At 36.4% G+C, this 27,088-nt stretch overlaps 6 protein-coding genes across 8 annotated transcripts in view; 3 read left to right on the top strand and 3 right to left on the bottom strand.

Annotated features, from left to right (window-relative positions):
* The first annotated feature begins 113 nt into the window (after positions 1 to 113).
* LOC129569465 (uncharacterized) lies at positions 114 to 11,595 on the top strand. The gene is made up of 14 exons (XM_055448301.1): positions 114 to 343; positions 406 to 594; positions 709 to 871; positions 953 to 1,705; positions 1,847 to 2,397; positions 2,463 to 2,699; positions 2,763 to 3,294; positions 6,367 to 6,581; positions 6,873 to 7,162; positions 8,986 to 9,041; positions 9,136 to 9,221; positions 9,338 to 9,536; positions 9,620 to 9,831; positions 10,078 to 11,595. The coding sequence occupies exons 1-14, from the start codon at positions 262 to 264 to the stop codon at positions 11,244 to 11,246; spliced, it is 4,734 nt and encodes a 1,577-aa protein (XP_055304276.1). The 5' UTR covers positions 114 to 261; the 3' UTR covers positions 11,247 to 11,595.
* Positions 3,648 to 8,645, bottom strand: LOC129569470 (uncharacterized protein DDB_G0287625-like). Of its 2 annotated transcripts, XM_055448307.1 has the most exons (5): positions 8,052 to 8,645; positions 5,979 to 7,878; positions 5,805 to 5,891; positions 5,424 to 5,605; positions 3,648 to 4,057 (listed from the first exon to the last, which is right to left on the bottom strand). In XM_055448307.1, exons 1-5 carry the CDS (start codon positions 8,067 to 8,069, stop codon positions 4,052 to 4,054), a joined length of 2,193 nt encoding a protein of 730 aa, XP_055304282.1. In that variant the 5' UTR covers positions 8,070 to 8,645; the 3' UTR covers positions 3,648 to 4,051. The 2 variants fall into 2 exon arrangements, with proteins under 2 accessions (XP_055304282.1, XP_055304281.1); XM_055448306.1 differs by lacking the exon at positions 3,648 to 4,057 and having other exon boundaries at positions 4,998 to 5,605; positions 8,052 to 8,625.
* A 663-nt stretch (positions 11,596 to 12,258) lies between the features above and the next one.
* Positions 12,259 to 15,904, top strand: LOC129569454 (ATP-dependent RNA helicase DDX54). The gene is made up of 11 exons (XM_055448289.1): positions 12,259 to 12,409; positions 12,493 to 12,721; positions 12,781 to 13,077; positions 13,207 to 13,386; positions 13,467 to 13,630; positions 13,764 to 13,974; positions 14,129 to 14,328; positions 14,454 to 14,675; positions 14,762 to 14,911; positions 14,986 to 15,466; positions 15,538 to 15,904. The coding sequence occupies exons 1-11, from the start codon at positions 12,407 to 12,409 to the stop codon at positions 15,768 to 15,770; spliced, it is 2,370 nt and encodes a 789-aa protein (XP_055304264.1). The 5' UTR covers positions 12,259 to 12,406; the 3' UTR covers positions 15,771 to 15,904.
* Positions 15,905 to 17,876: 1,972 nt separating this feature from the next.
* On the bottom strand, positions 17,877 to 19,697 carry LOC129569455 (uncharacterized). Its single transcript, XM_055448290.1, has 4 exons — positions 19,297 to 19,697; positions 18,995 to 19,202; positions 18,703 to 18,824; positions 17,877 to 18,574 (listed from the first exon to the last, which is right to left on the bottom strand). Exons 1-4 carry the CDS (start codon positions 19,471 to 19,473, stop codon positions 18,440 to 18,442), a joined length of 642 nt encoding a protein of 213 aa, XP_055304265.1. The 5' UTR covers positions 19,474 to 19,697; the 3' UTR covers positions 17,877 to 18,439.
* A 63-nt stretch (positions 19,698 to 19,760) lies between these two features.
* LOC129569458 (uncharacterized) lies at positions 19,761 to 24,048 on the top strand. Of its 2 annotated transcripts, XR_008688038.1 has the most exons (6): positions 19,761 to 20,082; positions 20,170 to 21,332; positions 22,058 to 22,239; positions 22,317 to 22,514; positions 22,579 to 23,671; positions 23,926 to 24,048. XR_008688038.1 is itself a non-coding variant. In XM_055448293.1 (5 exons), the coding sequence occupies exons 1-5, from the start codon at positions 19,985 to 19,987 to the stop codon at positions 22,690 to 22,692; spliced, it is 1,755 nt and encodes a 584-aa protein (XP_055304268.1). In that variant the 5' UTR covers positions 19,761 to 19,984; the 3' UTR covers positions 22,693 to 24,048. The 2 variants fall into 2 exon arrangements, 1 of the variants encoding a protein (XP_055304268.1); XM_055448293.1 differs by having other exon boundaries at positions 22,579 to 24,048.
* Positions 24,049 to 24,744: 696 nt separating this feature from the next.
* The window catches only part of LOC129569457 (BTB/POZ domain-containing protein 9-like), a 2,664-nt gene continuing 320 nt past the window's right edge, over positions 24,745 to 27,088 (bottom strand). Inside the window, exons 1-6 of the mRNA XM_055448292.1 lie at positions 27,056 to 27,088; positions 26,357 to 26,952; positions 26,145 to 26,292; positions 25,961 to 26,080; positions 25,123 to 25,889; positions 24,745 to 25,026 (exon numbers count right to left, since the gene is read on the bottom strand). The exon at positions 27,056 to 27,088 is cut by the window's right edge and continues 320 nt beyond it. Coding sequence (XP_055304267.1) covers positions 24,955 to 25,026; positions 25,123 to 25,889; positions 25,961 to 26,080; positions 26,145 to 26,292; positions 26,357 to 26,920 — 1,671 coding nt within the window. The 5' untranslated portion in view covers positions 26,921 to 26,952; positions 27,056 to 27,088 and the 3' untranslated portion in view covers positions 24,745 to 24,954. The remainder of the gene's footprint in view (positions 25,027 to 25,122; positions 25,890 to 25,960; positions 26,081 to 26,144; positions 26,293 to 26,356; positions 26,953 to 27,055) is intronic.

Genomic DNA, 27,088 nt, shown 5'->3' with positions numbered 1-27,088 from the left:
TACCTTTCGTCAGTATTTTTTTATCTTATCCGTTCGTCACCTTTCGTATCTTATCGCAGATAAAGACAAAAAAATATATAGTATTTTTCAGCTTTGTTTTATTCGGGCGTGTTTCACTAGCAGTTCAGTGTTTTTAGTCATTCTTTTCAAACGAAATTAGTCATTTCCCATATTTTCGCAGAAATTTCATCAAAAATTTGTGAAGAGATCGTTCATCGATATGGTCATTTGATTTTGTGAGAGTGAATTTGTGAAAAAAAAATGAGACCAACATCACTTGATAGATTTCGGGTAACAAGCCCACGACCTGCATACGAAGCTAATGCGAATAATGTCAATGAAGGTGTGTTCTGAAGAAAAAAAGTATTGGTGTTGTGAAATCATTCAATCTAATATCATTTGTAGATTCCGTGGATTGTGGCATTAAAGTACTGAGGTGTTGCAATACACCACGATGGAAAAAACTTGGAACAACGAAAACATTTTTAATCGTTCTCATCTTACTCGCTATCGTTCAAGGAATTTCAGAAAAGTTCATTTCGATTTCCGCTAATCAAGCAGCATTGGAACATGACTATGACCCAGATATCATTGGTAAGGCACCGAATGAATGCGTCAACTGAGACATCAAACACACTTCCGAACAATTTTGTGATGAAATATGTGACTTTAAACTCAAAAAAAACCTTTTTCACTCAATATTTCTAGAGTGGTTACTCGTCTCCAACGGAATCATTCAGGGTATCTTCGCCATATTGATTGCTTACTGGGGCAATCGAATACATAAAATAACATGGTTTTGTGGAATGATTGTTTTTCAATCGTTCACTTGTTTGTTGATCATTTTCCCGACTTTATTGCATAATGAAAGGTAATTTGATCAGAAAATATGTAACGATAACCTATAATGTCATATGGAATGAAAGAAATAACATTCTTTTCTCTTTCATAGCACCCCGATTGAGTCAACGTTTAATCTTCATTCCGTGAATTTGTTGTGCACAAATCACACATCAGAGAGTTTATCAATGCCAGTTATTTCGCATGGAATCACCACATTGATTGGATTATTTTTGCTTCAAACTGGCATTTCCTACGGATTCATTGCGTTCTATACGCTTGGATTGACTTATTTGGACGATAATGCAATGGAACATAATTTTCCGGCATTGATTGGTGCCGCTTTAGCTGGACGATACCTTGGTTTCTGCTTGGGCAACCTTTTATCGTTTCTAACTCATGGAGTATCATTGGGATGGTGGCTAGGCTGGGCTATTTTGAGTCCAATCCTATTCATTTTGGCCATATTCATCGGACTGTATCCACGTAAAATGATTGAATCGGTTGTTCGACAAGCAGCTGATACAATCGTTGAAACCGCAACCAATAGCAGTCAACTGTCTTTATCTCGCACCAAATTCCTGTCAGACATTTCATTTTTCAGCTCCATCTCAAGACTATTCCGAAACAAAATCTTATTGCTCAACATATTTGCGACGGTTTTCATTCAAACGGCTTTAATAAACTTCACACTGCAACAAGACAATTATTTGCAGTCACGATTTCTGATGCCAGCCGATGGTTCGAATATTCTGAACAACGAATGGACATCGAGAACACTGTCGAAACTCATACAACCGATTTTAGTTGGATTAGCCGTTTTGATCGGTGGATTGATTATCGCTAAAGCAACACCAAGTCCAAGGTATAAATATATCGAGAAATAGTAACAATTACCTACCTATTATTAAAATCACATTTCAAAATATTAAGTTAGTAGCGATTCAATCAATATTTACCCACATATGCGTAACCTAATTTCATTTTCCATCGAATATTTCGACAGAAAAATCGTTGTTTGGAATTTGATAACCGCTTTGATTGTTTGTTTGCTTTTCGTCGGTTTTATTTTCATCGAATGTTCGCACAATTCAATTGCCGGTGCATTTGGAAATAGGCTGATTCAACCGTATTGTTCTCGAAGCTGTATTTGTGATTCCGATCTACGATTCACGCCTGTGTGCCCACAAAATAGTACAAAAACCTTCTTTGCTCCGTGTCATGCGGGCTGTAGTTCAGATCAAATCGTCAATGGTCAACGAACTTTCGGCGATTGTTCATGTGGAGCGAATTCAGATGAAACGTTGATTAATGACGGAGTCATTTTTGCCACTGAAGGTGCATGCGGCTATGAAAACTGTCAGAAAATGTGGATTATTTTTCAAGCTTTAGTTGCATTTGGAATGGTTTGCATCGGCAGTCGTTTGGTGGGTAAAATTTTAATTTCAATTCGAAGTGTTTTGTCACAAGACACAGCAATCGCATTGGCATTGGAATTGACGTTCGTTGGATTGATCGCGTACATTCCTGGAAAAATGGCTTACGAATACATTGCTGGTGAGTGCGTGCGTTATCAGCCTCGATAAGTGCTTTGAACATATTGATTACGATTCTCGTTTCAGATATAACATGTCAGTATTGGTCGCATACAAGTTCACTGTGCTACTTACACAATTCACAAGAGTTTGGCAACATCATCAACATTTTAAGTGCGGTGCTGTCGTTAGTTGCCGTTATTTTGGAATTTATCATACTGTTTTTCGTGAAGGATCTACAACTTTATGGAAATGAAGATGAACTACAATTGACAGCTGGAGAATTTCAACCTGTTTTAAGCACGAATAATAATGAAACAGACGGTGAGTTTGAATCGATTTTTAAATTTTATGATTGATTTTCAATGAAATTTTTTTAAATTTCAGCTGTTCCACCAGCAGAGTCTCATCTTCCACTTCTTATTGGTCGTGATCATCCATCGGAACCAACTTCGACACAGAGCCAACTACCGATAATTTCACAACCAATTCCAATTACAACAGTCGATGAAATTCCAACTCAGTCGGGAATTGTGACTCAAGTTAAGCAAACGTTAGCGAATCGTTTTGTGATGTCGTCGCAATCGTCATCCGTTCGATACAGTCCCGTTTATAAGAATCCAGAAAATCATATCGAAGAGTTGAATTTTCGTCTCAAGTCTATCAACGATCGTGTGTACAGCAATTTAAGTGACGATGGAAATGATGCCGTTGGTGGTCAGGTGCCTGATATCAATCCATCCGTTGGAAGTGATAATGAAAAAGAGTCCGAATTGAATATTCGACAATTAGAAAGTTCAGTCAGTTCATTGAGTGGATTGCCAAGCGGAAGCAGTACGGTGAACTCACCTGAAGCAGCGCGTAATCCCCAGAAATTAGCTAAAGATTGGCATATTGAACGATACGAAACCGATTTTTAACCCTAAATGACAATTTTCAGTTGCAATTAAGCACCAAACCTAGACATAACTTACCCAAATTAACATTAAGCCCCTAAGATAATACAATTGAAAACCTAAAAAAAAAGCTGCGGAACAATGACTTAATTCTAATTGAAAAATTAAAGACCATCACATTACTGTAGTAATTAATTTTATATAATTTATTTTTGTAATCATTTTTTTTTTGTTCTAATAATAATTTATGGGATACGATTTTTTTTTTCATCATTGATTATTTTTAGGGATGCAATTTTTTTTAATCATCTCTTCTTTTTTCAATATATTTACAAAAATTTCATTTTTTTTTTCAATGAAAAATGGAAAATAAACATTAAAATTACAATAATAGACATTTATGTTTTTAGTTAAAAGAAAAACTGAAAGAAAATGTACAAAATTACACAAAGAAAGATCAACTTTAGAAAAGTGTCAATTGATAAAATGAAAGGAAAAAGGAGTCGAATAGAAAGGGTGGGTAATCGGCTCGCAAATGGTGCACATATTCGTTGTTGTTGTTGTAGTGTAGCGTCCATCAGCTTCGGAGGGATTGTGAAACACTCTTTCTAATCACTCTCACTCTCTCGGCAAACGGTGATGACTGGAGAAAATAATACGGTGCAGTAGCAATAGCTGAACACAATGCAGTGATTCCAAGTTGATTTTGTTGAGCAGCAGTAATAAATTGTGTTTGTGTATGTGTGTGATAGTAGTAGTTCAATTGGAAATAGCCTGTTTCTAAACCTGGATGATCAAATAAAAATGAGTTTTCCATGTTCTCGCCTCAACATTTTGATTTTTTTTTTTGTGTGGCAAATTTGAGTCTTAAAGTCTATTAGTTCTTTTTTTTTCTAATACGAAAGCTTATGAATTGCGCTGCTTCGAAGCGTCACAACAAGCATTATATGGTATTGTGTTGCAGTGTTTCGTTCGTTCAGTTTTGGTATGATTTAAAAACATTGCCAATTTGAACAAATGCTACTGCTTTCTTAATTTTTTTTTTGTTTTTTTTTTTTTGGTTTGGGAATGATTTGTTTTTTTTTCTCGCATTCGACTCACAATTTCATACACCACTTAAAAATGTGCTGAAATGAGTATTTTTCCTCCGATTTATACAACTACATCTAAATTAATGATACAAAAATCAACTTTCAATTGAATTTATAAAATTCAAAAACAAAATTATATACCAATTTGATACAATCCAAGCGAATGTCTTACTTAAATTCAATATTTACATCCTTTTATAAAAAGGATTTTTCTTTCGTCTGTTTTTTTTTTCTCTCTAAAGAATTCATTTTTTACAATTGATGTTGATAACAATTCCGTAATTACTAAATAAATTTTACACACATTTGTTATTTCAATAATAATATATATTCTCTTTTCTTCCGACGAAGAAAATCAATTTTGACTGAGTGAACTCAGCCAAAATAAAGTCTTGTTAAGGAAACGAAACAAAACAAAAACAAAATGTTGTCCTCCATTCTCATCTCATACACTCAAAATACAATTGTGTCAATTTAGCAAATAAACATTGTTATTGCATCTTTTGTAATGCCTTAGCTAAGTCTATTCAAATGATCAATTAAAAAAAGAAAGAAAAACGAAATCGATGTGTATCGTCACATAAAATCACAGCTGATATCACAGTTTGGTTTCATTAGTGGAAAAATACATTTGGTTTTTGTTTACTCTCTGCTTTTGGTACATTTATTCATCATTTCACATTGTTTTGTTTTCGTCTCGATCGGTTTGTAAAACTTAAGTGGAAGTGTTAACATTTTGCAACAGAAACGGAAATTCTATTCATTTTTGTCGATAAAATTCATTCATGTTCGATATTAAGAAAAAAATAATTATTCACTATTCAAATTGAAATTCATGAGAGAAATACAATGATTGGCTTCTTATACGTAGGTATCTTTGAATTGAACTCAGAATAACAACTTAATCGTTTAAAATATTGTTTTTTTCTTCATCAAATGATTGATGCTTTACTCCAACTACTCAATATATGTCCACTAAACTGACTCTTATGTTGGAAAAAAAAAAACAGGAAGAAAACAAAAAGAAATCGATACCATATCTAAACAGTAATTGAAAGTACCTTTTCAGTTCTCCACGTCTTTTTACTTGTTTTCCATGTCTTGGTCATTGCACCAAGTCGCAGATGAATCGGCTTCTTTGATGCGGCCGCTGCCGCTGCAGATGCTGCTGTTGATACACTGTCACTTGGCGGTGATGCACGTTTTTCTATCACCGTCGATTGGAGACTCTTCGCTTCGGCAACTAAACGAAATTGAATAGATAATTTAATTCGAATTCGGAAAAATTAAAAATTCAATTGGAAGATAGACTTTTATCGATTCCATATCGATGAGACATACTAAATTTTTGAAAAGTGAATGAACACAAGACTTGAAAATTGAAAATTCTATCGAAAAAAAGAAATCTTATAAAAATGTCAATAAAATGCCAATCATCTTACTCTTCTCGGTTGATTTTGAAGAACGTTTTAGTTGTACCGCATTGCGTTTTTCGCCGTTTCCTTTGCCTCTCACGTCCGTCGATTTTTCTGTTGCAAATTACATTTTTATTAGAATTGTCATGTGTAAAGACTTTTCCAATCGAAATATCCATTGTTAAAACGTTAAATGTTTACCTGCATCTGGTGACCTAGACTTTGGTTCTTTGTCATCAACTGTTGTGAACGTTTGTTTGAATAGTTTGCGATCACCTTTACCATTGGTATCATTGGTTGGTTCGTCTTTCTTTCGACTGTCTTCGTTTTTTGAATTTTTCCACGAGCCACTTGATTTTGGTTTGCTAGATTCATGTTCACGCTCTCTATCTACTCTACCACGGTCACGGTCTCTTCTATCTCTATCCCGTTCTCCGCGCTCTCCCCGTTCTCTGTCTCTATTTTCTCGTTCTTTATTATCTCTATCATCTCGTCGGAATCTTCGGTCATCTCTTCGATTGCGATTATGTCTATCGTTGTCTCTACGTGCACCTCCTCTTCTCTGTGCCTGATTTGCATCCGCCTGTAGTTCATCCAGATCACGTAATAGTACATCAGCTGGTGCTGTGGTCGTTTTGCCTAATTCCGAGAATGAAACCACTGGCACATTTAGCTTCCGTTCGCTCTTACTCGAGCTCAATTTGAATCGTCCTTCATTCTCCGATTCACTCTCTTCCGATGCGAAAAGGTCAATGCCATCATTGTTGTTGTCGTCATCAGAATTCTCGCTGTCAGACGATGCAAGTAATTCATCTTCCATTTCATGCTTTGTCTTTTCATTTGTCATTTCTTCATTCGAGTCAATCTCATTATTCTTCGAAACGTCTTCCATTGGCTGGTCATTGCGTTCCAATTGCGATTCCTTTTCGTTCGATTTATTCGAGCTCGGTCCATTTTTCACGTGATTTCTCGCCGGTGATCTGCATTTGTGATGATTTGCGGGTGAATGTGAGCGACGATGTTGCAACAACGTCGACGGAGATCCAGATCTTCGATTGTGATTACGATTGCGTGCTCCGCCATGGCCTGGTTTAGTACTGTTATTCGAGTTATTGAAGCGTTTGCCGGGTGGCGTTCGACGTGGTGGTCTATTCGTATTGGTTCTAGGATATTTACGATTTGGTGATCGACTCAAAGTGCGTCGTCTTACATCAGATTTGGTGGCATTCAAAGGAGATCGTGTACGTCGTCGTCGTTCGTCTGCACGTGGTGATCCAGACTTTCTCAAATGTGTACCATTGTCACGTTGTGTCGATGGAGCGGGCCATGTTCGTGACGGGTGTCGATTGGTCGCTGGTGAATTGGCTCTTCGATTCGGTGGTGGAGTGCGCCGTTCCGAGCGATGAGCATTACCATCGAAATTGGTGCGTGCATTTGGAGATCGGGTTCGATTGCGTCGACTGTGCACGGATTGTGGTGAATTGCGTCGGCGTTGAGGTGAACGTGATACAGAACGATTTCGAAAGTGTGGCGAATGATTTGGATAGGCGGGTGAACGAGATTTGCTTGAACGTCGATATTTCCAACCATCCGGTGATGGTGATCTTGACCAGCGACCCGGTGATTTTCGAAACGAAACTGGTGAATGTGATGGTGATATTCCCTGTCTTCGTTTGATAATTTGCTTATTTTCATTGACAAACGCAGCACTGCGTGGCGACAACTGCACATTTGTAATTGGATCAAAGATGGGCGCTATGGGTGCGGCTCCAAATGGAACATATTCATTGAATGGATGTGGTTGTGGATTCAGTCTTCGTGGTAGATATGATTCACTAATTTCCATCTTTTCAAAGCCTGAATTTACATATGGTGGCACAGGGTGATGAATGAGATTTGGTTGAATGCGATCGGATTCACAAGGTGTATAGAATTTATCAACCGTTGGCCGAATATTACTCACAACTGGAATAATATGATTCACTACCACCACATTATTCACGGGCTTAGCAGCTGGCACATTTTCTTTTTTCAATGATTTCAACGCGGCCAATCGCAACAATTCCAAATCTTCTTCGTCTTCCATTGGTTCAATAATTCTCTGTAAATACACAAGCACGAAGGAGAGAAAACAAAATTAATTTCCTATCCAAAAAAAAAAACGTAAACACGTGTGTGTAGGTGATGCAATTGTAAACACTGCCACACGAAAACAACAAACAATTCAAGTATGGCCTATTGACGATAAAGGTCACACAAGGGACGCGCGCTTACTTTATTTTTTTTCTCCATAAAATTGAATGCTTCGGGAATAATTTTGACGACTTTTTCTTTTCCAATTGTGTTATTTAAATGTTTTCAATTTTTATTTAATACAAAAATGCACGCAGTTTATCGTCCAACGTTTGAAAATCGTAGCAATTGTTCGCACTCTATTGTTCGCCCATGCAAAATACCATACAACTTTCACTGTGCGGCCATCTTGCAATCGCTTTTTCAATGGAATTCTTTGCCTTTAATATTTAATGCGTATTTTTCAAGCGCTCGTTCTGCCCGAAATCACACATCAAACTTGGTTTAAAAAAAATGATAAAATCACAATCACAAATGATAATGGATGCAGTTAATTTGTTAATGGTCTTACTAAATAACTAAGTTTTATTTTAAAAAAAATACAATCAATTTTTTTTCTCTCTCTCTCTATTGTCCCAAATGGACACAGAAATGATGCAGTCGTGGTTCTTTTTTTGGTGCGACTAAATATATAATTTATACGTCTGACATTTCGCCCTAATAGCATTTCGAAATTGGATTGCCAGCTGCTATGCTCACTGTCTGTCTACACACCGTGCAACACCGGGCAACACTGGTCGAATCTCCAAAGTGACAGCTGTCTATACGATTTCACATTCTCACATTGGTTTTCAATCGTTCAACACAGAAAGTTCAGAGCATCCGTGCATTTTTTGTAACGAACAAATTAGATTTAAATTTTCAATCAAACCGACAATGTGATGTCACACACAATTTACATATTCCATACTGGCCAAATTCAACCGGTTGCATAGAATCCAAAGAAAAAATCCCGTCGTTTCAATGACCACGGAATTGCGCCAAAAATTGTGTCCATTTTCACCAATTTTCATTATTGTTCTTTTTTGGTATATCTAAATTTAGATATTTTGCAGCTGTTTCACAGTGATTGGAGTGTTTTTTTTTTCAAAAATTTTGTGAATTTAGTATGAGCAATATGTTTATCCATAGGTGCGTTGTACTCAACGAAACATGTTCATACATGTTTATTGGATCGTTCTCATGTGTGCAATATATATGCTAATTACTTTCTTTGTTATTGTAGGTGGCTAACGTTCATCGCAGTAGGCAGCTGCACAGCACACATTGTGCATTGCTCATTCTTTGACTACTTCAGACTTACCAAACCAAGTAGGCACATTTCTATGCTAATTTATTCCGTTTCTTTATTTTTTTTATTTTTTGTGTTTCTTTTATTCCATTTTGGTTTCCTTTGATTTCACACATTTTTTGTTTTTTTTTCATAGATTTGCTTGGCACTGAAGTCGACGCGCCCATTATACCGTATGAAATAGCAAAGAGTGATGAGAAATTCTTGCAAGAAGCATCAAAATTGATCGGGGTGAATTTATCTGAGCTGGACTTGTGTCATCACCGTGTAGTTTTGAAATTGCGCAACAATTGCCATGAGTTAAATGCAGAGCAATTGGGCAAATTGGCGGTCATGTAAGATAACTTATTTTAATAGATTCTGTATTTTATTTAGCTATTTTCTTTCTGTTTGAAATAAATCTATATATTTTGAATAGGCTATTGAACTGCCAATCGAATTCAGAGGGGCGGACACTGTTTGAGTGTACCGAAAATATGTCGCTGAAAGAATGCACGTCTGACATGGACTCAGACACATGGAACGCATATCATTTGATCACGAATCGGGCGAAAGCTGTTTGTGTCGCTACAAGGCACGAACAATTCAGAGGATTAACGGAAATAACCGTGAACAAGCTCATGTCCAGCGGTGAGTCAATTGATTATTTTCAGTTTTTTTTCAATTTTTTGTTGGTTTTTTAAAAAAATAATTTCTTGGTTTTTCTTTAACAATTTCGGTGAAAATAATTAGGCATCATCATTTATTATTTAAAAAAAAAAACTCAATCAATTATTTTAAAATAAAAATTGTCAATCAATTCCGAAAAAAAACTCATGATAATTAAAAATTTGCCCTAAAAAGACGTCCAACTAAAAAAAATCAATATATTTGCAGCTCAAAACCAAATTGCGATGATGAAGCAATTGTCAGAGAATCAGGATACATTGCGAGAGCTCACATCACAAGCCATGGATGATTTGGCCGACAAAAATGAGAAAGTTATCGACCAACAAAAGGAAATTCTGCAAGTGTCCAATTCACACCGCGCCCTTGTCGAGGGAAATTTGCATGATTTGATGCGAGAAAAGGCTTTGATTCGATCTGGCCAAGTGGAAGTGGCCCGAATGATTGAAACATTAAAAACCAAACTCGATGAGAGTGTCACGAATTTAAAGCAACAATCGAAGCAAATGAAGGATAACCAAGCTGCCTTATTAGACGATCTAAGCAATCTACAAACGAATGCTTTTCACATATCTGACAAATTAAGCGACACCACTGAATACATATTATCGCAAAATGAAATCGCTTCGACTCAATTCGATCAAACCATTCAACGCTTGACTGAAATCAATCTCACAATTGATAAGCTACAAAAGTTGATGAATACCTTGGAAAGTAGCGTAGATGAAAAATTAACTTGGATCAGTAGCAAATTAGGTGGTACGGATGAAGCATTGACAAATATCAATATGATTCTGCAACACTTGGGGTATTTGCTATTCGGAATGCTACTATTGACATTCGTTAATGCGTCCGCATTCTATCGTCTATTTTTCATACTTGCCGTACCGTTGAACTTCATTTGTATACTGTTCGAGTGGCGAAATGTAAGCCTCATCGAATTGTCCCAAATTTTAGGCGCTGTATTTGCCTGCGGTATAACCCGTCAGATTCTATGGAATGTTAATTTAAAGAATCCATTTGTTCTCAACAAGAAGAATGGATCGGTAAAAACCAAAGCAAACTCACAGAAACAAGCAGAGACTGAACGAGAAGCATCACAAGAAGAAGGATACGATGAATTTGATGGGAATGAGTATCGACGCAACAATAACAACGACTATAGTTTTGATCTTTTGAGTGCGTTCAAGAAACGCCATCGCGAAGGGTCAATCACACCATCACTGGCGAGCAATCAAAGCTTCGACGCACGCAGCCTCACACCTTTCTCCATATCTCTAAACGATCGTACACGTTGTATAGCGCTCACGGTCAAAGGAGATAGATGCAGAAATGCAGCCGTTTCAAACCAAATCTATTGCCGTCGACACGAGAAATAAATGAAACACATTCGCATTCAGATGGCTCATATATATTCCATTCGTAAATTTTGATACCAGTGAACAATATTACCACATTTACCGATGCTTATCGTATTAAGATTTCTTTTAAATTTAAAATTAATTTTAGCTATAACTTATTTCATGGATTGCGTTGCGAAGTTTTGCATGGACTTAATACCAGTGTATTTAAGTAGTTAGACCATTATTTTTTTTTTTAACAAATTCTGTATTTTATTTTGCTGTTTTTTCTTCTGTTTGAATAAAATCTATATATTTTGGTTGTTTCAATTAGGCATTAATTTATTATTGTAATTTGTGTTTAATTTAATAAAAGTGGAAAATTTGATTTGGTTTTGCATTTTTTTTTAAATAAAGAATAAAACAATTCTTATGCATTTTGATTTAAAAAAAAAAAAGCCAAATTTGATAGAATCGTACACCCGCACGTACAACTGATGATGACTTGTTGAATTTTTCGAAGGAAACAGTGTTGTTTGAAGGACACAAATTGCTATATCTTTTGACCAAGTGCCAAATCATCTTTTCACATTCAAAAAACTGAATCTCAATTTCTTTGCTTACTTTTCTATTGATTTCCCATCATTATTTCCCTTTGTGAACCATTCACAATTATTTTCACGTCAAATTAACCGCGTAAAAAGTGATTTTTAAACCAAAAGTAATTTGTGAGCAAAAAGTAATCGAGAAGTAATTGTGGAATTTCGAAAAGTAATTTGTTGTGACCAAATGGAATTTTGAACTAAAATCATGCTTAATTCTTCTTTGAAAAATAATTTTTGCTACTATCATGTTGCAAGCAAATGCTGTAAAATTCCATTTTTATTGTATTATCATCGAAAAATCATTTCAATAATAGAAATAATTAGCTACTGATTTCAAATCAAAACGTTTAAAGAGACTTTCCTGCTGGCAAAACTCTCCACTGAGAAGTGACATTGTGAACAGTCTGTCAAACGTCATGCTTTGTTTATGTCATCTAGTACGTTGTGTCATATTTTGGTTTGACGTTTCAGTCGCATTCCCACAAATAACAACACGTGCACATTTGTTAGAACAGCACGACTGAATAGGAAATCCGAAGAAAAAATTGGATCTTGATTTATTTCTACGAAACGAGTGAATTCAAATAGTTCAAAATGGTAAGAATTCATACTTGGAAGAGTGTTTCATTGAAATAAGGGATAAATTTAATCTATTTCCATCATTTTTGTGTGTATTATAGGCATTTGACGAGTTGCCCGGTTTCGATTTGCCCGACGCATCGAATTCAAGCGAATGGAAGGATAAAGCGAAACCACCCAAAGCCAAAGGTGGTTTTCAAGTGATGGGTTTGAGTTTCAACGTGATAAAAGGCATCACGAAGCGTGGATATAAAATACCAACGCCAGTACAAAGGAAAACCATTCCGATGATTTTGGAAGGAAGAAATGTAGTTGCGATGGCCAAAACAGGTGAGGAAATAGTTCATGCTTCCAGAGTGAAACGGAATCTTAATGCAAATTCTTTACAGGTTCGGGTAAAACGGCATGTTTCTTGATTCCATTGTTTGAGAAACTGAAAGCACGTCAAGGTAACACAAATGCTAGAGCATTGATTTTATCACCAACGCGTGAGTTGGCCGTGCAAACGTTTAAATTCATCAAGGAAATTGGCAAATACATGGATTTACAGACGATTCTAGTGCTCGGAGGAGATCCAATCAACTCACAGTTCCAAGCCATGCACACATGCCCCGATATCATCGTGGCGACACCGGGTCGTTTTCTGCATTTGTGCGTCGAAATGGACTTGAAATTATCGTCAATTGGTGAGCTTTACTGTTTTAACTTCAATTTTCCAATTCTCTTTCAATTATCATGACTGGCAATAAGGAATTAGGCACATTTTTCTTCCATTCCAACTGATTTTCTTGTATTTGTTTACGGTTTCATTCCAGAATACGTCGTTTTCGACGAAGCCGATCGACTTTTCGAAATGGGTTTCGGAGAGCAACTCAATGAAACATTGAATCGATTGCCTGAATCAAAGCAAATGGTCATGTTCAGTGCCACCTTGCCAAAAATGCTGGTCGATTTTGCAAAGGCCGGATTGAACGATCCAGTGCTCATTCGTCTTGGTAAGTTTCATTTCTTCTTCAAATATATTCCATTTACTTTCAATGAACTGATTGCATTGCAAAACTTCATCCAATTCCAGATGTGGATTCGAAGCTGCCAGAAAAATTGAGCCTCAAGTTCGTTCACATTCGTCCAGATGAACGATATTCAGCTTTGATATCCATATTGAAGTATATCGTGAACGAAGGCTCCCAAACAGTTGTGTTTGTCGCAACACAACATCATGTGGAATTGGTTTCATATGTAAGTATTAGATTGAATTTGATTCAAAGCCATTTTTAGAACATTGAAGAGTCAATTCAAAGATTTTCCACTCAAATCGATCAACACTTTGGAGAGAAAGTATCAAAATCTAATCAAAACCCCTTCATTACAGGTATTGAATCAAGCGAAAATTTCGAATACGTTCATCTATTCGAGCATGGATCCATCGGCTCGAAAGATTAACACAGCACGTTTCCGATTGAACAAAGTGTCCGTGTTAATTGTAACCGATATCGCAGCTCGTGGTATCGATATTCCCCAGTTGGATTATGTGGTGAACGTTCACTTTCCAGGCAAACCAAAGCTCTTCGTTCATCGAGTCGGTTAGTATTACAAACACATGGAATTTTGCTTGTTCATTTTCAGTCTCTTGGTTTTGATATTGATTCCAAGCAATGACCATACTGAAAAAGCATTTTGATTCTGGATTAAGAAACTTTTTTGATTTGAAAACAAATTTTTATATTCGAATTTCAGGTCGTTGTGCTAGAGCAGGTCGACATGGTACAGCCTTTTCGCTGGTATCAACCGATGACGAAGCGCATCTTTTGGATTTGTATCTCTTTTTGAATAGAACATTCGATATCAAGAAGACAAGTGAGATCGGAACAGTTCCGCCGGAGGTACTTGAAGATGAACATGAAGCGGTTTTGAGATGGCTCGCAAATCAACACATTGTAAGCCACATTTCCATGCGATATTTTGCTTTATATTCTAAAGAGTGTGCACTGTGCATGAAACTTTGTATAACTCAATGACCTTTCATTTGTTATAAAAATGTGTTTTATCTTTGGTTTCATAGTCAGGTGTGTTGAACACGGCCACAAATGCGTACAAGAAGTATTTGAGCACAAGGCCCGTAGCATCGGCGGATGCCAACAAAAGAGTGAAAGCGATCAACTTCAACATGATCCCGGCATTGCATGATTTCAACGAATATTTGTTCGGCGACAAGGCCGACGAGAAGAAAGATGCATTGCACGTCAGTCTTTTGACCAAAATGCAGAGCTATCGGCCATCAGGGGTGAGTTACATTCCAATTCGAAATACATTAATAACTCTGAGTTGCATTTTAATTGACAAAGTCGAATTTTTCTCTTCGAATCATAGACAATTTTCGAATTGAATACGCATCAAAATTCAACACAGAGCGAAGTGATGAAGAACAAGCGTCGAGAGCATGGTAAACTCATTGAAAAATTCCAAGAGAAATCCCAACAAGACGAAGTTGTTCGACATGATTTGATCGATACGATGGAGGTGAGTGGAAAAATGGAGATTTTTGACTTTCATTGAACGTATTTGAAATGAATGAAACATGTGAATTTCCACAGAATCTGTTGCCAAAGTCAACTGACACCGAAATTAGTTCGACATTTTCGAAAGTGGTTTCGGAGCGAAAGCGAAACATCGATCAGTTGTATGATAACAAGAAGAAAATGAAGAAAATCAAAATGAAGCGGTTGAAAAAGGCGAAATTGGCGAAGTCAATTCGTGACACAGAGAATTACATCCCATATCATTCGAGTGATAAGCACACCGAAGAGGGTCTCGCGATAAATTCATTCGAGCGACAGGCTCAAAATGCTGAATTGAGCATATCAACCAATACACAGGATATGCACTACAAACCGGGCCAGAAGAAATGGGATCGAATTAAGAAGAAAATGGTATCGGTGGAAAATCCAAAGGCAGGCAAAATTCGTACGGAATCCGGTATTTGGATTCCGGCCACTTACAAAACAGGCCGTTATGCCGATTGGAAAGAGAAAACGAAGACAGAAGACATGGTCCATCAAGAGATGGGTCTTGAAGGTTTGTACAATGAATTGAGAAATTGCATGACGAATTTTGTTTCTAAAACTCGTTATTCTGTGTATTTTTAGCTCCTAAACGTACAGAGGAAGCAATAACAACGCAATGGAAGCGTCACAATCTAAAAGAGGAGATAAAGAAACGAGCCGGTGGCAAGACGGGCGAAATGAAGACAACAGACCAAATTGTGCGTGAACGTCTTCGACTTGAACTCATTAAGAATCGCGAGAAAGTAAACAAGAAGGTCAAGGATCATAACCGAAAACGTAGCGCCAGACAACAAAAGAATAAACAACGCAGATAGACAACATATGGTTTACATAATTTCGAAATTTGCTTTTTATCGTCGAATTGAAAGGAAAGTTCAAAATAAAGTTATATTGTAATATTTGAATACCTGTTTAAAAAATGCATTTAAGAATATTTTAAACCTAAAAATCGCGTTTAATTTAACATTCTATAGCATAGAGAATTCAAATCGATTAGTCTTATTATTGGCTATAGAAGTGTTTTATTCGAATATGGGGATAGAACTGTTCAATATCGATTTTTTAATGATACAGTAAAGAAGAAAGAATGTTGTAGGACAATTGAAAATACATAAGGCACACACATGATATCTAGATAATTATTCAAGAAGTAAGCAACATTCTGGTCGCAGCGGATGCTTCGAAAATGGGTACGAATTGGTGCGTTTAATTTCCACTAAACCATAGCTGTTTGTTGATGAGTTATTCTTTATTTGCAGATAATATTTTTCATCCAGATAAATCGTTAGTTTGCATGCATTTTCCAGTTCACGACGCTCCTTATTCAGTTTTTGAAGTGTAGCTGTAGTCTTGATATCATCTAAAAAACGCTTTATATACAGACATTTTAGTTTTTGTGAGTATCGCACAATGGGGATGATGTCATCGATGTTTCTTGTGTTTGTGTGGAACTCTTCAAGTTGAAATAGATGCTGTGTTAGGACCTTGAAATCATGTGCACACGGTGAAGCCGGGTAAAACACTAAAAATTTTAAATTTGACAGAGAAGTAATTGCATTCAATACTTCATGATCTTTTATGGACACTCTACCGGAAAATTGTAAGCCTTCCAGTAATTTAAGTGTGGAAAACTTCGACAAGAATGAAATGTCTTTCGTGCTTATTCTCAGGTGTAATTTCTTGATCTGATGATTTTTGTACAGAGCGTGGACATTTTCGATGATTTGATCAATGTTTTCAAATCGTTTGGCTTTTATCGTCAACACCAAATCATCGAACTTGATCCCTGTTTCAAGTAGCCACTGTGTTGTATCGTTCGGTGCATCTGATGAGAATACTTTTATGTTTGGATGTCGCTTGAAAAAGTTCTCCATTTCTATCATATTGGGTATTTTACAATTGTCCCAGTGCTCCCAGTCAATCTGTTTAAGCGTGGGATAATTTCCCAATAGTGGAGGAGCATGTTCACCACAAATGAAATAGATTAAATACTCAAGATTGGTGAAGTGTTGTAGAAAACCATCGAATAGTTCGCGAACAAAAATCGCTTTAATATTTTTCAGTAACTTTCTTGAGTTGATATCGCTTAGATCCGGATTGAATCTTTGCGGACGAATTAATGTCAGAATCTTAACATGTTTTGAATTTTCACTGAATTTCCGACACATATTGATGACACTTTCTATCGGATTATACACCAACACGCCTTGAAACAAGGAAGCAAAAGATAGAAAATATTTTGTACCAGTATTACTATGTTCATAATATGTTCTTCGATAATGCTCATTAGCCAGTAAGTATAACCGCTTGCATGTCACTTTGACCCTACACAATTCAGCTATTGAGAGCCAGTCAAACACCGAGCTGATGCATTCGTCATCCATAGAATGAAATTTAGTTTTTGATCGTCTATTTTGATCGTTCAACATCGATTGAACATCATGATCAACACTTTTCTCGGCTGCACTCATTTTAGTGTGTCGACTCCAAGGGAAAGAAAATCGTTGTTTTGATGCACTATTTACACTGTTTTTCGAATTTTCAATTATATATTACGACAATTGTATTAGGAGAACTGCACTTTTAGCAATTTTTCTGCAAATTCGACGCAAAATCTTGTCTGGCAAAAGATTGAAAAAAAGACGTCTGTTTGTATCGACGTTTCGAAATGAACTGATTTAAATAAAACTTGCGAAAATAGATGCTCTTTTAGATGAAATTTCATACAAATACACATCAGGTAGCAATAACTGTCAATGTTTTGTTTTATTTGAATACAAAAAAAAATCTCAAAGCATACAGTTCATAATTACACCTATAAGGAAAATCCTTTGCGAGAAATATCTTCTTAATTTTTATGAGCTGTCGTCAGCAAATAGCCATCCTGTAGACTCATTACGGGATTATAGAAACAGTTGTCATTTATTCGTGTCAACATTTGCGTTTTTTATTTAAACACTCAAGACGTTCTACACCCAACATTCGAATGTTTGCAATATCCGATAAACTTCATTTTTCACTGTATGAAATTCTCAATTTTTTTTGTGGTTTTTGACTAAATTTGTACTCAGAAAAACAGTTCAATTAACACTTGTTGAAATTATGCTACTGACTTAATCATAAATATTTATTTTCATGTCAACTTCAAATAATTGTGAATAAGATGGGAAGAATGACTGGTTTGGTAACGTAATTTCAAACCACTGCATTGTTTGAGAGTTTTTGCAAAAAAACGTTCTTATGAACAAATAGTATGATAACATATTCGATTACGGAATGTACTTATAGAACTGCCAGCGCCATCTATTGAAAGTTAATCTACTAAATTTCCGTTGTTCATCTTTCGATTCATTTTACGGTTTACATTTCAAACACTTTCTGAAAGTGTACAATATTTCGTATTTTTCTTATTCAATAGCCTAATTTACATCGTTTGTCTTAATTCAAATTGAATTTCACAATTTGTTTCGCTGCATCGAAGCAATCACACGAATCCTATGCATGTGTTGATTTCATCCTTGTGGAACATCCATAGGAATATGACTTCATCGGCTGGATCATACATCAACCCATTTCCAGTCAGCGTTTGGTCCAGAAACAAATGACCACTTGGACAACACTGCAGATAGAACAAAAATTGTGCATTTTAAAATTAACGAAACAAAGGTTGATTCTGTGTGTGATTGGAACAATTTTGTCTGAACGGATTGAATATTTTGATTGTGGCCATGAAAATTGATAACTTACTGTCCATTCCGTTTTGCGCCAAATGATATTTTCACTGTTTTCATCTGGATATGCCGTAAAAAACTTGGCCCGAATCTCGTAAATGGAATCCTCTTCGCAAACTGTCAAGTGGCATTGTGTACCTGAAGGGAGAGAGGGTAATTTTATGTCATTTCATATATATCATGGACTAGAATTTATGGTACAAATGGCATATTGGCATGATTGTGGCAAAAATCGTATTGTTATCTGTTTCATTGTCTCATTATGCCCTAATCTCTGTGATAAAATCATGTTCAAATGGCAGCAATACCTTTTGCTTTGTTTCGCACACAAATGTGACGTTCCTGTGCGGTGATGCCACCAACAACGCAGATGGGATCATTCCACCAGTGTAAATCGTGCCTCTTTCCAAATTCGCTGGACGATTTCAAGTCAAACATTTCCAATTTATTCTGTGGCCGTTTCAAAAATAATTCCGACACATCGGAACCACCAAACATGTTCAATTGTTCCAGCGCCTGAATGAAAGATGACATAAACACTTGAATTATGTTTGTAAAATGAATATTGAATGAAATAAAATCTCGTCAAAATGAATATGATGTGATTTACCGATTGATTTTTGCCACTGGTGGGTAACTCGTCAATTGATTTCATGAGAGCAGACAGATCCAAGACTTTTCGATCGAGAATCAGCCAAAAATCGTCTCGTTTGATATGGCTTAATACCTCAAATGTACGATAATAGCACTTGTTGTACACTTTATCCACATTCACCTCGGTTCTCATGATGCGGTGTCCAAAGTAATTCTTCAGAATTGGTTAGCTACCACAAAAAAAAATTAGATCTTTTTCAAAAATCAAAGAAATGCGAGTTGAGACTGACTTAACCACGTGCTGTTGAACTAAACCAAAAAAAAAAAATCAAAGTGGTCGAAATGAAATATGAACCGCTATGCGCTCTTATGTCAACAGTGTTGACTCAACACAGCATCATATTTGCTCGTTCTGCTTCTCTTTCATTTCATGCACAAAACACACAGCAATCGATACTGCGACAGCGAAAATGACATCTCACACAAACACAGCGCCAATACATAGAAAACCGTATCAACATGAAATGGCAACAGTTTATATTGCGTCGTGCGTATCGGCCGAACGAAGAGTCACTTACAATCGCTAATTGATTCAGAGCTGTATAGACAGAGGGTGCACAGCAAATTTTATTGTGTCGTAATTGTAAAGTAATGTAATTTTTCTATATTTTCACCAAAAAAAAGCTAAAAAAAATTGTGTAGAAATGGCAATCAAAGGATTGGAACCATTCATAAAAAAAAATCCCAAGGAAAAGATCGCAAAGGATATAAATATCCGTGATGAAATCAAAGGCTGGCGAAAGTGAGTATTTTTTGTTGTAATGTGCAATTGTTTAAAGTCTTTGAAAAAAATGTTTGCTGAATGTTTGAAAATCAATTGCTCTACTAGGAAACATAACACCGTGCCAACGATCGTCATTTATCTCAATCATTTCATACAAATCTTGGCAAACATGGACAAAGGTTCGAATGACTTGATTCTGGGTGGTCGGTATGCAATTTACAATGAGAAAGTCAAATGTTTCTTCAATGAGCTGACGGCGTGTGGCGCAAACTTGGTGTTTTTCTGTCGGCCTTTCTTGAATGATCCGAAAGAGAATTTGATTTCAAAAGCATTTGCACTCGTTGAAAGGAAAAATTTGACAAAGTTTCGGAAAATTAAGGCAGAAATTGCGAATTTTTTTTTCATATGGCACCTTGACAAACGATTTTTGTACAATTTGGTCAACATTTGTGCAGACTACGGTCCAGTTTATACTCAGCTCTTTGGATTTTATGCCAAAATCACTGAGTATGCATCCGATCCATCCAATCATGTACTGGCTATGATTCAACATGATACTGACTTTTTGCTGTGTGACAGCAATTATCAGTACTGGAGTTTGGCCGACTTGGATTTCGAACGACTCACAACAAAGAAATACTGTCGCGACACTTTGTATCGACGGCTGCGCCTGACTACACCAGAGTGCCAATTGGTTGCTGGCATATCGAGAGTGCGAAGTAAAGGTTATATAACATTTCTTCGAGAGAAGATTCAAATCCGAGGCAAGGACAACGAAATCGCCTTCTTCAAGTGGGCTCATTACGTTAAGAATCTGAAAATCGGAAGCAACGGATGGAATGCAGGCCATTTGCTCCAAATTATCTACGATATTTATGGTAATAAATATGATTGTTATGAAGATAATTTGGAAGTTCTTCAACAAGAACTATCTCGATACAGACAGAATGAAAATGAGCTCGACAAAGTTGAACGCAATTCGTATGATTTTGTAAAGTTCTGCAGTGAAAATCTGTATTTTGCCTACGGTTTGATCATGGAAGATGTTACGACAAATCAAGCATTGGCATACATTGACTTGAACAAAGAAGACTCGTTGCGGTACGTCGATTTGGCCATCGCTATACTTCTGAAGCAATGCGGCATATTGCTCAAGGATCGTGAAATTGAAGCACGGCCTCAGACACGCATGATTAAAATAAAGCGACAAATTGATGAAAATGACAAGCAACGACTTGGTTTTGAAGCGAAAATTATTTATCCACCGAGTAAGTTGAATTGCAGTGCTACTATTGGCCACTTGTGTCATTATGCCTTCATTTTTTTTTTTGGTTCATTGCGATATTTTTCACATGCATGTTTGCTTCAATTGAATTGGGAGCTCTCACTGAATCATGATTGTCGAATTTTGTTCGTATTTAACTAATAATGATGCGTCGTTATCAAATGTTCTTGGTACAAAGAAGACTCACTTGGAATTTGATGTTTCGTTGATAAACGAAAAAATTGGTTTGCCAAATGAAATGTTTGCTATCTGATTACAATTTTCTTAGTACACATCAGGTCAGAGACATTGTTCCGAAATTTCTTTGTATGTTTGGTTTCACATACGTTTTTGAGGCTTCATTCTCCAGTCTCATACGCTGTAATGAATTATCTCAACAAGATTTTGAAATCTGAACTTTGCTGCGAGTTATGCACATTGCATATCGACGTCCGACTTAAATAAACTCACAGAAAATAAATTTATTTTCTTAAGAATGTCATCTATCCCATTGATGATTAAAAATAAACAATTTTCCATTGGTATTTGCTGTAAATTTTTTTCAAGTGGCCATTGGCTCAATCTCGTGGTCACAAAAGTAGCCGCACTGAAAAAAATTTGGACAGCATTACTACACTGCACTGATTTCAATAGAAACATTGCAATATTTGATAGATTTCAATTAAATCCGGTGTCATTTTGATTTCTATTTTCAATTTGTTCTTTCAGTGCCATTGCCGAGTCTCGAGAATCTGATAATGCGCGAGGATGTCTCGTCGTTCGATGAATCCCGGTGGTCACTCTTCGGATGGATTTTGGAGTTGAATGAAGAATGTATTTCTGCTATAAAGTCATCGATTGACTCAAAATACATACGGGCTGTTCTATTTACTTTGAGGCTCTTACGGAAGGTAAAATGTTTTTGACTTTAAACTGATTGTTTAAATCAATCAAAGCGAGATGTCTAACGAATTGTACTGATTTATAGCACTCATTCATCACAATTGATGAAGCTGAGGTAATTTTGCTCACCGAATCGGATGGTCAAAGTAAAAACAGAGCTGCTGTTTTTTTGCCAAACAGTTTTCGCGTCAAAGGATCATGGATTCATACGGCACATAAGTACACCGTCGCATTCGAAACGGTCTGCCACTGTCTAGAGATATGTGGTTTGCGCAAAGAAACGGTAAGTGCTTATCAACAAGAACTAGTGAAAAAGTGACTGACAATTTTGTTTTTCTTCTTTGCAGGACCTTATTCAATTCGACGCATTTGAATTCCATGAAAATATGCACCAAGCAGAACAAAGTCCCAACGATTTCACAGGGAATCTCAAACAAATACAGAACATTCGCTTGTTCTGATTTCTTTCGCCCATTTTTGATTTGTCTAGAGACATAGTTCGACACGATCAAATTGTTGTTGAACGAAAATCGAATTTACTCTTAAACTGATAATAATTGTTCCAAATAATCTTTTTCAATTTATCGAAGCCAGATCATGAATTTCCAACGCTATGAAGCGCAATGGTAATATATTCAGCAATTCCAAAACCTTTAAGAGTTGCTTTTGTCCCTATCGGAAGTTCACTGACTTGAATCATGAATAACGTTTGAAATGTCATTTCTTACAGACATTTCTGCATTTTTTATACTTCCAAACTAAACCGTATAGATGCCGTTAGAGCATGCATTGCTGAATATTTTCCATTTATAGCGCATATTGTTGTGAATTTCTATTAATTGATTTGTCGTAGAATGTATCGCGTTTCAGTAAACTGCACAATGAAGTGAGTGATAATGCTAGGAATCTGTCGCGATCAAGCAGTTTGATGAAATTGCAATCCATGAACTTCAAGCATGCTTATTCCAAATTATTCAGTGAATATAACGCGGCTGCATTCAGAATTGATCCGCAATTGTCCAACGTCAGATTGGCCATCGAGTAATTCAAAATGATCTTCTTCATCGATTCACTGAAGCCATATTGCTCGGCCAGATCATAAACTTCGATGATTTGATGGCTTTCCAAGCCGGCCAGCTATAGGCAACCAGTATGCATGTATTTCATAATCGTGTTCAATGGACATTTTTCAATTTGCCAGAGCAACAAACTACAAAAGAACTAATTAATAAAAATTCGATTGGCTTATATTTATTTGATACGCTAGAGCGTTCAACTACATTTGTCCTTTTCGAGAGTCGATTTTTTTTTTCATTATACACTGTGCTAGTATTAGGTACGGCTCCAGAAAAAGATCAAAACATAAGCTACACTTGATTTTCTATTGGGCAATAGAAATTTATTTCAATATTGAATTAATTTGTATATTTTGAATTGTTCGTATCAGTCAATGACAGATGGCTGAGGATATATGCTGAGCATAGAAACTCAGCAAGCTGAGATTGGGATATTTTGACTTTGTGACGTGCTATTCAAACCAATTTATGATGGAGGGGAGTTTGGAACACATTTTCCATTACACTCCATCAACACTCCACCAAAATTCCACATAAATTTGCACGAATAGCAAGTCACAAAATCCAAACGTCCCAATCTCAGCTTGCTGAGTTCCTATGCTCAGCATATATCCTCAGCTATCAGTCATTGACTGGTTCGTATGCTGTATTTACCAAATGATGTTTACATAATAGTCAGATATATGGAGTATTGTACTTTAATTTAATTTAAATAAAAGTAAATTTCAATATTCTTTGAAATGTTTGTGTTAGATTATGAAGAGTTTGAACAAAATGAATCAATTGCAGTCCAGTCGCTTGCGACGCCAACAGAAAAGTGATAAAAATTGGTGTTACCGATCTCAATCTACATCTCTCTTTGGTTGTGTATGTATCTCTATGTCTGTGTCATTTCGATTTTTTTTTTTGAATTCACATACTCAGAAATATTCTCATGCATATGTCATTGAGACGCTGGGTCATCATTCTGCAAACTCAATAAAATAAACAAAATATGAGCTTCAATTTGCTTTTCCATTCTCATCTGCAAATGTACGCATTTACAATCATAATTGGCGCCAAATGAGTTCACTTGTTTGTGTTTGAATGTAATCTTAGCCAATCTTGATATGATTTTCTGAGCAACGCACACATTGACGATATGGAATATCGCCAAGAATCGAAGAAAATTCTCTCTTTTCGCCTGCATATTTTGTTCTTTAGCCGGTTCTTAACTCAAACACTTGATCACAGTCTCTGAAATATCAATTTACGCAAATACGAAGAGTTAAATTGAATACAAATAACTTGGAAAAAAAATCGGAAAAAGATAATTGCCGTTTCTGCTGCAGTAATGAACTTCTTTCATATTCAAGCAAATGTATGAAAATCTATTGATCGCAAAAGATCGACGAAATGTATATCAATACTGCAGCAAGACAAGTTTAAGAAATGTGGTTTGTTGCAATTCAAATGCAAATTTATTTATTCAAATAATTGATTTTCCATCGTTTATTTGGAATCTCCATTGAATAATTGTTAAGAATGTAAAAAGATTTATTGTAAGTTGAGTGAATGTAATGAAATAGATCGCTTAAGAGTTGAGTTTCAAAATGAAATGTAAATTTTTTTCGATTGCATGTGACATTGATGTCGCCGATTTCTCTATCACTGAAGAGGACGTTCCAATTTAGGCTTCTGCGGGTTGCGTGGACATTCGAAATAGGTACAGATGAAATTCTAGTGAAAATGTCGAACAGAATGAAAAAAAAAAATTAGAATCATTATCATCCAGCTCGTTGAATGTTTTTAGAAAAAAATCAAAACCATACATACAATGTCACTTTGTGTTCCAGTTATTTTGATGAAAATCGCCGAGCGTGGTGCAAAGTCAAATTCTTGCCATCCTGTGAGATATTCATTTCGTTTATCAACGGCCATTGTCCAAGTTCCTTTGTTCATAGATGTCTCGATCAAAAACGAATACTTGTTTGAATGATTCATGCTGTTTCCAAGCAGCATTCGCAATGAACCAATGTGGTAAGGCTGGTTGAGTTGCAATAAAATGTACCGATTTTTCTCGTGGCACGTGAACTCATCCAGATTCAAATTCAACATATTGGTCCCACCACCTCCTTCAACAAGGGCACCGCATTCAACTTTCGCAACATTTTTAGCTGGCTTTATTACGCCATCGACCAGATCCGGATAGTTGGTTGTATACACTGCGCGCAATCCAAGAATGTCAAACGAATCATAGGAGATGTAATATTTATCGTCGTAGGAACAATCTGTTCTGCTTTCTTCTAAGCCGGTAGCCCATGTGCCAACCAATTTAATGAATCGAACTGGACGCGAGTTGAAGTACAGATCTTGCCACGATCTATTGTAATGCTCGCTGTAATCAAACAATCGTGTGTATTCTTTTCCATCAACTGATACGTCAACGTAATAGGAATATGACCGAGAATCTTCATCCATCAAGAGAAATTTGATATTGTTTATGAATCTGATTTTGCCAAGGTCCACGGTTATGCATGAACTTAATGGTGCTTCTGTAATTTTATTTATAATCCCCCGGGTAATTGGGTGATATGTGTAACCTAAAAGATTCATTGACTCCGTCATTAAAATGTTTTAGATCAAGTCAAGAAATTACTAAATTGTATATTACCAGTTTTCCAGTCAAAGTCCGTGAAATTACCACTTAAAAGTGCTGACGGATTTTCACCAGAAATAGTTTTTGCACCGAGCTCGGGGGTAGCAAAATTTTCTTCAATCTCACTTTTCGAACCTAATAAAAATTGGAAGAAACGTTAAACTAGTTCTTGAAGATAAATTTTAGCATAAATTTTTACATGAAACCCGGCTGTTTGCATTGCTCAGCTTATTACAGCCTTCCATCAAGTTCAAAAGTTGCATTCGATCCAGAACGCTACTTGGGAAAACTACATTCAGCAAATCATTGGCACTCAGTTCTGACCATCGCACTGTTGAAAGCGCTGCCTAGATTTTACAAAGGAAGCAATTTAACTATTTCCAAAATATCAATCGATCAATATGAGCTTACTTTAACATCAGCACCTGGATTGTGTGTTGACCAATTGCACACCGCTTTGAAAATTTCGATCTCGGGTGCGTAGAATGAATCACGTTTCAGCAAAGTGCACAAGGAATCGACTGGTAAGGCTTTGAGAGAGTCGTGGTCAAGCAACTCCATAGAATGGCAATCCATGAACTTCATGCACGCTGTTTGTAAATCTTTGATGGAATATAAATGCGCTGCATTGAGCATCGATCCGCAATTGTCCAATGTCAGATTGGCCGTCAAGTAATCCAAAATGATCTTCTTCATCGATGCACTGAAGTCATATTGTTCGGCCAGATCATAAACTTCGATGATTTGATGGCTTTCCAAGGCGGCCAGCGATAGACAACCGGTGTACATGTATTTCAAGATCGCTTTGAAGGCGTCCACCGGAACTTCCAATTCGACTTCTGCTTGGGCTGACTCAGCAAATGCACCACCAAACAATGAACGAAAGTATGAACTTCGGAGCGACAAGATCGTCTTGTGCGCCGGGATCTTCTGGTTTTCAACAACGAAAGTCACATCCGCATGCTCATCGTTCATGCAAATATCACTTAAGAGTTGCAAAATTTCATCTGTTTGCCGTAAAAATTGAAAATGAACAGAAAATTTCGGAATAGAAATTAGTTTCAACGAGAAATTTTGGTTTTTGAATTTTCCATTCCAATTAATATTTACCCGATTGATCGATTTCACCATTACTGTGAGTAT

Source organism: Sitodiplosis mosellana, unplaced genomic scaffold (assembly GCF_009176505.1).
Source record: "Sitodiplosis mosellana isolate CC-2019 unplaced genomic scaffold, AAFC_SMos_1.0 Smas_scaffold_33, whole genome shotgun sequence".
In the NCBI taxonomy this organism is placed as follows: Eukaryota; Metazoa; Arthropoda; class Insecta; order Diptera; family Cecidomyiidae; genus Sitodiplosis; species Sitodiplosis mosellana.
This window is presented reverse-complemented; position numbering and strand designations above follow the sequence as displayed.